Here is an 8,834-nt window from a genome sequence, read left to right as displayed (position 1 = left end):
TCCAAATCTAATGGAACTTTACGGTAATCTAGGGAATTTTGGAAAATTAAGAGCAATATGTCAACTACCTCACTGACCACTTCTTTTGAAACCCCAGCGTGGACTTCATCAGGACCCAGAGACTGCTCAGTCTGCAGCCTCCAAAATGTCACTATTTGTTTCTGTTCCCACAACTGGCCCTGGCAGCACATTACATGCACCAACCACTCATGTAAAAAAACCTGCCCCACACATCCCCTTTAATCTTTCCCCCTCTCACCTTAAATGCATGTCCTCTAGTATTTGACATTTCCATCCTGGAAAAGAAATTCTGACGGTCTACCCTACCTGTGCCTCTCATAGTCATATAAACACCTATCAGGTCTCCCCTCAGCCTCCGACGCTCCAGAGGAAACAACCCAAGTTTGTCCAACCTCTGCTTTTAGTTTATACCCTGACATCCAGGCAGCATCCTGGTAAACCTCTTCTGCATCCTTCCCAAAGCCCCCACATCCTTCATGCAGTGGGGTGACCACTTCTGTCATGTTAGTGACTGATGCAAGATACCTGTTTAATTCTCAACCATCTCTTTCTTGTCCATTAAATATTGCCCTGATTCATTTTCTAATGGACCAGCACTCACTTTGTCAGCACTACTTTTTTATATATGTTTAGAAGCTTTGACTACCTGAAATCATGTTTTGTAAAGTGCCACTGGAATTGCATGTAAATTGTAAATTGTAAGTGGGTTTATTATTGTCACATGTACTGATGTACAGTGAAAAACTTAGTTTTGCATACCATCCATACAGATCATTTCGTCATATCAGTGCATTGAGGTAGTACAAGGGAAACCACAACAAAATGCAACATGTTTTGCCCTTGCTGAGATTATTCCAGACCACTGCCTAGTCACAGTGTTTGCAGCTCACTGCTGTATTAAGATGCATACCCAAGCTCCACACCCAAGAAGAGGAGAATTCATCTACTTTAACTTCAGCCCATTGGGGCAGACATTGGAGCAGTGGGATTTGCTACCACTGCAGTATTCCACATTAGGTTGTAGGGGCAGATACATTAGGGACATTTAAGAGACTCTTAGACAGACACATGAATGATAGAAAAATAGGGGGCTATGGGGAGGGAAGGGTTAGATAGATCTTAGAGCAGGATAAAATGACGGCACAACATTGTGGGCCGAAGAGCTTGCACTGTGCTGTATTGTTCGATGCTCTCTCAAACCCCTCTAAAGCCCCTGAGCATCTCTTGCCCAGTGAAATTTCTCCTGTCAATTACCTTCACCTCTCTACTCCATCTCTCCCATCACTGCGGCAGCCATTCCAAAAGCAGCAGCACTCACTGGTAGTTGGAAGAGTGCTTGTGTTGAAGAGGGTTGGCACCCGAGGTGGCAGCAGTGAAGCCAAGCACAGGCAGCTGCAAAATCTTGGAATAATCAGAACAACAGCTCCCACTGAATCCAACTCTGTGTGGGAAACCCCAGTGATGGTACGTCAGGGGCTGCCATGCCTGTAGCCATTAAGGTCAAAGCTCTGGAGTTCTGTTTCTAAACCCCAGCACCTCCTGAACTCCCTCCCCTCTAAGCTGCTCCTAAAATCTTGATCGTAAAATCTCCATTGATTTCAACATTTTTGCATTTATCTGTTTTTCTTTCTGTTGGTCCCCATCTGGAATGTTGGCTGAAAACATTGGCCCTCTCACATTAAGCCTAGTGAACAAATGCACAGGAAGAATTAATAATTAATTAATTGCATTTTGAAAGGCAATCTTTTATCAGGGTTCAGAGAGCGCAGCTGTTACTTGCTAATGCTTTATCGGTGATCTTGGTGTTTGATCTCACCGTTTGAGTTTACCCATCCGGGTAACATATGGCACCAGTAACAACAGAGGGAGATAATGTGCTGATATGCACACAGTCTCGTGCCTATATAGCCCAGGACTCCCTCTGATGAACCACTTATTATTCTTGGTGTCAGCAATCCAAGAGGATTGGCGTTCTCTCCTTACCTGCTGTCAGGTTGGTAAATCACAGCCTTAGAGTCACAGAGCCATGGAGTCATACAGCACAGATACAGGTCCTTTGGGTAAACCCGTCCGTGCCAACCAAGTTGCCTAACTAATCTAGTTCTATTTACCTGCATATGACCCATATGCCTCTAAACTTTTCCTATCCATGTACCAGTCCAAATGCCATTTAAAACTTGTCCCCACCTCTACAACTTTCTCTAGCAGCTTGTTCCATATACCCACAGCCTCTCTATGTGAAGATGTTGCCTCTCAGGACCCCTTTAAATTGTTCCCCTCTAGTCTTAGATGGGTAAAGGAAGAAGCTATCTTCTCTCTCACTGATTCCCCTCTCTGCGCTCAGAACATTCTAAAATGATTGAATATCAAGTTTGTTGGCAGAAATGGCATTGGAGGAGCCAAAAAGGGCTAAGTGGTCTCATTCTGTGTGGTTTTCTGTGTGACAGGTATTTAACCTTTCCTGAAATCATTCCTTTTGCAGGTGAAGTTGAAGGAATAATGACGATATTGCTCCTGCTGCTGATTGTGGCTGTTCTGGAGCCCTCTGCTCAGATTTCTGTGAGTTTATTTCTAATTTTCATTTAATTGAAATGACTTTGTCCCTTCTCTCTCGGTTCTTGCTGTGTTTGAGTAGATCACTGTGACTGAACAGTGGACAGAGCAGTCAACTCCCTCCAGAATGTATCTCCATTGGTGTTCTGGTCAATGTAACACTATGTGCAGAATGGCTGGAAGGAGAGGTCTCATGACACTCAGTGGGAAACGACTAAACCTTTTATCTCTTCTAATGTTCCAATGTTGTAGTATTCATCTTGTGGTAAAGAAAAAGTCAAACTCAAGTTTATTGCCATATGTGCAAGTACACGTGTGCACCGGTGCAATGGAAAACTCACTTCCAGCAGCATCACAGGCAGATGGGATCAGATAACTTCAGGTTTCTGTACCTCCTGCCCAAAGGTAGCTGCGAGAAGATGGCATGGCCAGGATGATGGGGATCTTTGACGATGGATGTTGCCTTCTTGAGGCCGCCCCTCCTACAGATACCACCAATGGTGGGAAGGGATGTGCCCGTGATGTATTGGGCTGAGTCCACCACTCTCTGCAGCCTCTTATGTTCGTGAGCATTCGAATTGCCCAGTCAGGATGCTTTTAAAAGGACTGAATGTTGCCTGAGGTTTTCTTACTGACAGTCAGTGTTGCTGTTCAGTCCAGGTGATAAGCTGCATTCTATTCACCAACCAAACTGATTTTACAACTGGGCACTAAATAGTAACAGATTGAAAACTTACATTTAATAATAATTATAAAATATCACCTCAAGCTACACTGAGAGGTGACATACGATCAGCCAGTCAGGGGCAAATCCAAAAGCCCCACTTGGAGTTTTACAGTTCATCAATGCTCAATGCCCCTCCGGCTTTGCCCCCACCTGTCACTACTCCATCTGCTATTTGTGGTGTTGCTGAGGCTTTAGTTCCAATGTTACTGTCTGGGGAGGTGTTAATGTAACTCAGTAAGAATTACTTGGGAACTGCAGCAGCAGAATATTTGCACTGTTACTGACGGTACGTTGATGTGGTTACAGATTCCCAAGGCTGTCAATGGGACAGTTAACAGTGAAGGAGTATGTGTCTGCACAGTGATATTGCCTGATGACACATTCCCAGTGGAAAAAATGGAATATTTGGAAGCAACAACGACGGAGCTCAGTATCAGTGTCCAAAGTGAAATCAGCAAGGTATGGAAATTAATTTACTGTACGTTCCCATTGGAATTTCTTGGTGTGTGCCCTATAACACCAATGAAAGTTGGAAACAGACTGCTCCACAATGTTTCAGTAGGCGCGTTTCTTGATAGGACATTCCTACTCCAGTGACTTGAGCACAAAAACCCAGTTTCCCACATAGCAATGGTTACACATCAAACAGTACCAGCACATTACAACAGCTAGACATTACAACAATAGCTACACGTTACAACAAGAGCTACAAATTACATCAATGGTTGCACATTACAACAGTACCGACACATTACGACAATAGCTACACATTTCAACAACAGCTATGCGTTACAACAAGAGATACACATTACAACAACGGCTACACATTACAACAATAGCTGCTTGCTACAACAGCACTTACACATTGCAACAATGACTACACATTACAACGGTTATGGATTAGAACAATGGCTGCTTGTTACAACTTTGTACACATTACAACAATGGCTACACATTACAAGAATATCTATACAATACAACAGCTAAACATTACAATAATGGTTGCTTGTTACAATAGTATTTACACATTGCAACAAATGACTGCACATTACAACAATAATTGCTTGCTACAGCAGTACTTACACATTACAACAATGCTTTGGGTTAAAATGAAAGTCAACCTCAAAATTCAGGCCTTTTCTTTTAGGATGTAAATGGTTCCTTTGTCTCCGGAGGGGGCTGTAACCCAGGTGTGTTTGCTGTGTTTCTCTGTCCAGGTGCAACAATACGCACAGATTATCTCAATGCACACAGTGAAGCTGCTGAATCTGACACAGCGAGTGGAGAGCATCGAGACAGGAGGCTCCTACACCCAGCTCGACTTTGAGCTGCTTAAACTGGAGATCCAAGAGCTGGTGTCGCTCACCACTCAGCTGAAGGTCACGATCAATGGAAGCAACACCATCATCGAGCAGCTTTACAAAGAGGTCAGAAGGGACACTTCACACACTCAATTCTTCTCATGTCTACAGTGAATGTTTCATTATTGATGAAAGGGGGCTGGTTAATACTGATACAATCACGATAAACTGGAGGTTTCACCGGGACAAGACCACATGTAAACCCATTCAGAAATGCGAATGTGTTTAAATGCTGGTCTAATCTACATCCTCTGTGTTGTTTTTGAAAGAAAAAAAATCAATGTTTTTCAAAAATAATTCTACGTTTTCTGTCATTTAAAAAGTGCTAAAAATTAATCGTTCAAGTTTATAGTCAGGGACATACATACCCAGGGTATAAGTGCCATGAAAATTAGCTTTTTGCAGCAGCAGCACAGTACTTTACAAACATAAAGCATAAATTTAATTTAACATTAATTTAACAAACCATTGAATTATCTTTTTTTTCCAAAACTGAATTGTTTCAAAACATAAAAGAATTCCTGGCACCAGTGAGGAAAATGCCAGTGGGTCCCTGTGAAGCTGCTGGCAATTTACTGGAAAATCTTGGTCAATAACTCGAGATTTAGTTCCTGTTTGGAACAAGACATATCTCAGTGGTCTTGTCACTGCACCGGTTGGTGTGAATTATATCATTTGTGTTTACTTTCTAACTGGTCCTCCCTGTGACATATTCTTGTGCTTCAGATCGAGAACATTTCACTCATCGTCCGCCAGCTGGAATCGTACGACAAGAACAACGTCCTGCAGATCCGCAAGGAGATTACGGCTCTGAAGGAGCGCCTGGCAGAGTGCGAGAAGAACCAGGCTGCAACAAACCCTCCGCCCATTGATTACGGTCAGTTACTGATCAACCTTACGGCAGCTCACTGACGGGGAGGGGGAGGGCAGCCACCACCTGGGTCCGAAGCCCTTTACTGAGTGTAGCACAGAGATATCACTGACAGCCATAAATGTTATTGCAAGGTGTTGGCAGTCACCTGCACTGTGGGTGAATAACACGGTTTATCCCCTGGGATCGCATGAAAGGAGCTGGTTGGAAGTTGGTGTCAGTGTCCTCCCCCATGAACCTCTGACTGCTCCTCCAGGCCGCAGGCATTTCCTTCTCTTCAATGTCTCTGTCTGATTGTTGTTTCCCTTCTGTCTGCTGCCTCCTCTTTCTCTCTATGTTCCTCTCAGGTTTTCCCCCTGTGCTCTCTCTTCTCATGCTCTCCATCCAAGTTCTCTCTCTCTCTCTCTCTCTCCCTCTCTCCCTCTCCCTCTTTATCTCTCTTCCCACCTCTCTCTCTCTCTTTCTCTCTCTCTCTCTCCCTCTCTCCCTCTCCCTCTTTATCTCTCTTCCCACCTCTCTCTCTCTCTCTCTCCCTCTTTATCTCTCTTCCCACCTCTCTCTCTCTCTCTTTCTCTCTCTTTCTCATTCCCTTCCTCTTTAGGTTTCTCTGTTGCCTGTTCTCACTTTAACTTTTTTATTCTCTCTTCCTCTCTCCTTCTCTCACTCTCTCTCTGTCCATACCAAGATCTCTATTTTGTTTCTCTCTCTGTCCACTGTTTTCTCCATCTCTCTCCCCCCCCATCGCTGCACCCTCTCTCTTTCTCTCTCTCCCTGTCCCTTTCACACTCTCTCTGTCTCTCTCTCTCTCCCCCCCGCTCCCACCTCTCTCTCTCTCTTCTCATTCATCCCGTTCTTTGACTACTTTCTCCTGCCACCAATCAACTTTTCCAAGTCATGAGGGGAGAAGGTTAGAAAAAGATCTACAAGACCTGAGAACTGACGGCCATCAAACAATTGAACAGAAAACAATGGCAGGCGACCAGATTATGGGACCATAGCCCACAGCACAGGAGGCCTTTAGTTTCCAAAAGACCCCTCACGCTCAGTCCCACGGTCCAGTTTGTGTCTGTTGCTCTGTAGGTTCCTCACCATCAAGAACCTGTTCAACTTGTTTTTAAAATTGTTTCTAAAATCAGCTGCTATCGCCTCTAGTAAGGTATTAGTTGGTGAGCACAGAATGTCTGTTGCATATCATTCTGTCCAGTGTTCCGCAAGGGGTAGACAAGGTTCTTTTGGTAAGGCTCGTGTCTGCTTTGAATCTGACACCGTCTCAACAGCACCTGAGTTCCAGAATGAGGCTAATGTGAAACAAACAGATCCAACAAGTTTAACGTGGCAAAGCTTTAAGGTGAGAGGGGAAAGATTTAATAGGAACTTGAGGGACAGCTTATTTACACAGAGAGTGATGCGTATATGGAATGAGCTGCCAGATGAAGTGGTGAAGCAGATCCAATAATGACTTTTAAACAACAGTTGGACAGGAACATGGATAGGAAAGGACATGGACCAAATGCATGCAAATGGGACTAGCTTGGATGGGCATCTTAATCGGCATGGACCGGTTGGGCTGAAGGGCCTGTTTCCGTGTTGTATGACTCTGTGACTCCATGTCATGAGAACAAGAAACCAATTCAATTCAGTTCAATTCACTTCACCCAGGAAAACCAAATGAGGGAAAATCCAGTCTCTGGCTACAGGCAGGAATAATGCATGTAAAATAAGAGTGATTACTGTATAATTCTATTTCTATTTATTGACAGGGAGCTGCAAACATGATGGTCTCATCAATATAACAGAGCCTTTCGTGACACAGCTGAACTGGTTGGGATCGAGTTACAGATATGGAGCGTGGGGCAAAGATCCCACTCCCGTGTCCACTAAAAAGGAACTGTATTTTGTGATGCCAAGCAGCAATGAACGAGAATTTGCCACCTTCCGACTGCATCCTTCATACGATGATTTACTGCTCTACAAAAATGGAATTAGCAAAACATTTGGTTATTACGATAAAGCGCAGGGAAGCGGGATGGTTTTATACAACAACTCCTTGTATTACAACTGTTACAACAGTAGGCAAATGTGCAGGTTTAATGTAGACACAGGGACTATCGAGAAATGGACACTGACCAACGCAGCCTACAATAATAGGTTCTCTTATCAGAGTGTTAATTACCAGGACATGGACTTTTCTGTGGATGAAACTGGTCTATGGGTCATTTACTCCACTGAACAAAATGCTGGGAATATGGTTATTAGTAAGATTAACACAACCTTATTCACTGTGGAGAGGACATGGGTCACTAAACAGTTCAAACCTGGTGTGACCAACGCCTTCATGATCTGTGGGGTGTTGTATGCGATTAAACCAGTGAGCACAAAACAGGAGGAGATTTTCTATACGTTTGATACCAGGACTGGTGTGGAAGGTAGGGTTGCTATAAAGATGGATAAAGTGATGGAGACAATACAGAGCGTCAGCTACAACCCCTCCGATCACAAGCTGTACGTCTTCAATGATGGCTACCAGCTGACTTATGATGTGATATTTCAACCTGATCAATAATCATCAATTGAAGCAAAATATCAATCAAGCATTCGCAAACTGATCAGCTGAGGCTGGGAATCACGGGGAAATCAGGGACCAAATTTTAATTTCTGTGGCTGAAGGTCAGGTCACATTTAATCTCCAAGTTAACTTCAAAGTTTAAACAGCAAAACCAATGGTCCTGAAAACTAAAATCACCCTGCATCATCCAAAGTCTGATTAATTCTGTACATTAATTCTACATCATCCAAGGTCTGATTAAACGTCCTGTGTCCAGACCATAGTGAGGATGTTTAATTCAACCCAATTAGTGCTGTGACTGTTTGACTGCAGGGATAGTGCTCCTGCAGGAGGCTACTGCTCCTACAGCTTATGGGTTTCAATGACTACAGTGTCAAGATTACACTGCAGCTGGTGATGCAATTCCACTGACCTTCTATCCAATGTAAGTTTAATCTACTGGGCAGGTGGTAAAGTCAACATGAAGCTGGTTGGCTTCATGCTAGTGGTCACATCAGCTCACTAAATACCCAATTCCTGCTTGAGTTGTGGGGAGATGGTCAGAAACTCAATCCTGGTGGAGGTCTTAATTCATTTCTGAATCTGTCACTGTTTATCACTAATTATCAGATGTAATTCAATATCTTGATGTGGAGATTACACTGCAAAACATATCACATTGATTAATAAAAAGCAGTGGCTACAAAGAGTCTGTGTGTTGCTTGTTGCATTATTTTGTTCTGAGTTTTATATTCA

The 8,834-nt window shown here is 43.5% G+C and overlaps 1 protein-coding gene across 1 annotated transcript; it reads left to right on the top strand.

The window, feature by feature from the left end:
* The first annotated feature begins 2,520 nt into the window (after window positions 1-2,520).
* On the top strand, window positions 2,521-8,096 carry LOC127586263 (olfactomedin-4-like). The gene is made up of 5 exons (XM_052044069.1): window positions 2,521-2,580; window positions 3,608-3,760; window positions 4,519-4,728; window positions 5,389-5,539; window positions 7,294-8,096. Exons 1-5 carry the CDS (start codon window positions 2,521-2,523, stop codon window positions 8,094-8,096), a joined length of 1,377 nt encoding a protein of 458 aa, XP_051900029.1.
* Window positions 8,097-8,834: the final 738 nt, after the last annotated feature.

This window comes from Pristis pectinata, chromosome 35 (genome assembly GCF_009764475.1).
Source record: "Pristis pectinata isolate sPriPec2 chromosome 35, sPriPec2.1.pri, whole genome shotgun sequence".
Lineage (NCBI taxonomy): Eukaryota > Metazoa > Chordata > Chondrichthyes > Rhinopristiformes > Pristidae > Pristis > Pristis pectinata.
The sequence above is the reverse complement of the archived record's forward strand: the minus strand, read 5'-3'. Positions and strand labels throughout refer to the sequence as shown.

Excerpts from the sequence above, each read along its gene's own strand:
- LOC127586263 (XM_052044069.1), top strand. The coding sequence starts at position 2,521 with ATGACGATATTGCTCCTGCTGCTGATTGTGGCTGTTCTGGAGCCCTCT. Across the intron at positions 4,729-5,388 it reads TCGAGCAGCTTTACAAAGAG|ATCGAGAACATTTCACTCAT; the intron begins GTCAGAAGGGAC and ends CTTGTGCTTCAG. Across the intron at positions 5,540-7,293 it reads CCCTCCGCCCATTGATTACG|GGAGCTGCAAACATGATGGT; the intron begins GTCAGTTACTGA and ends ATTTATTGACAG.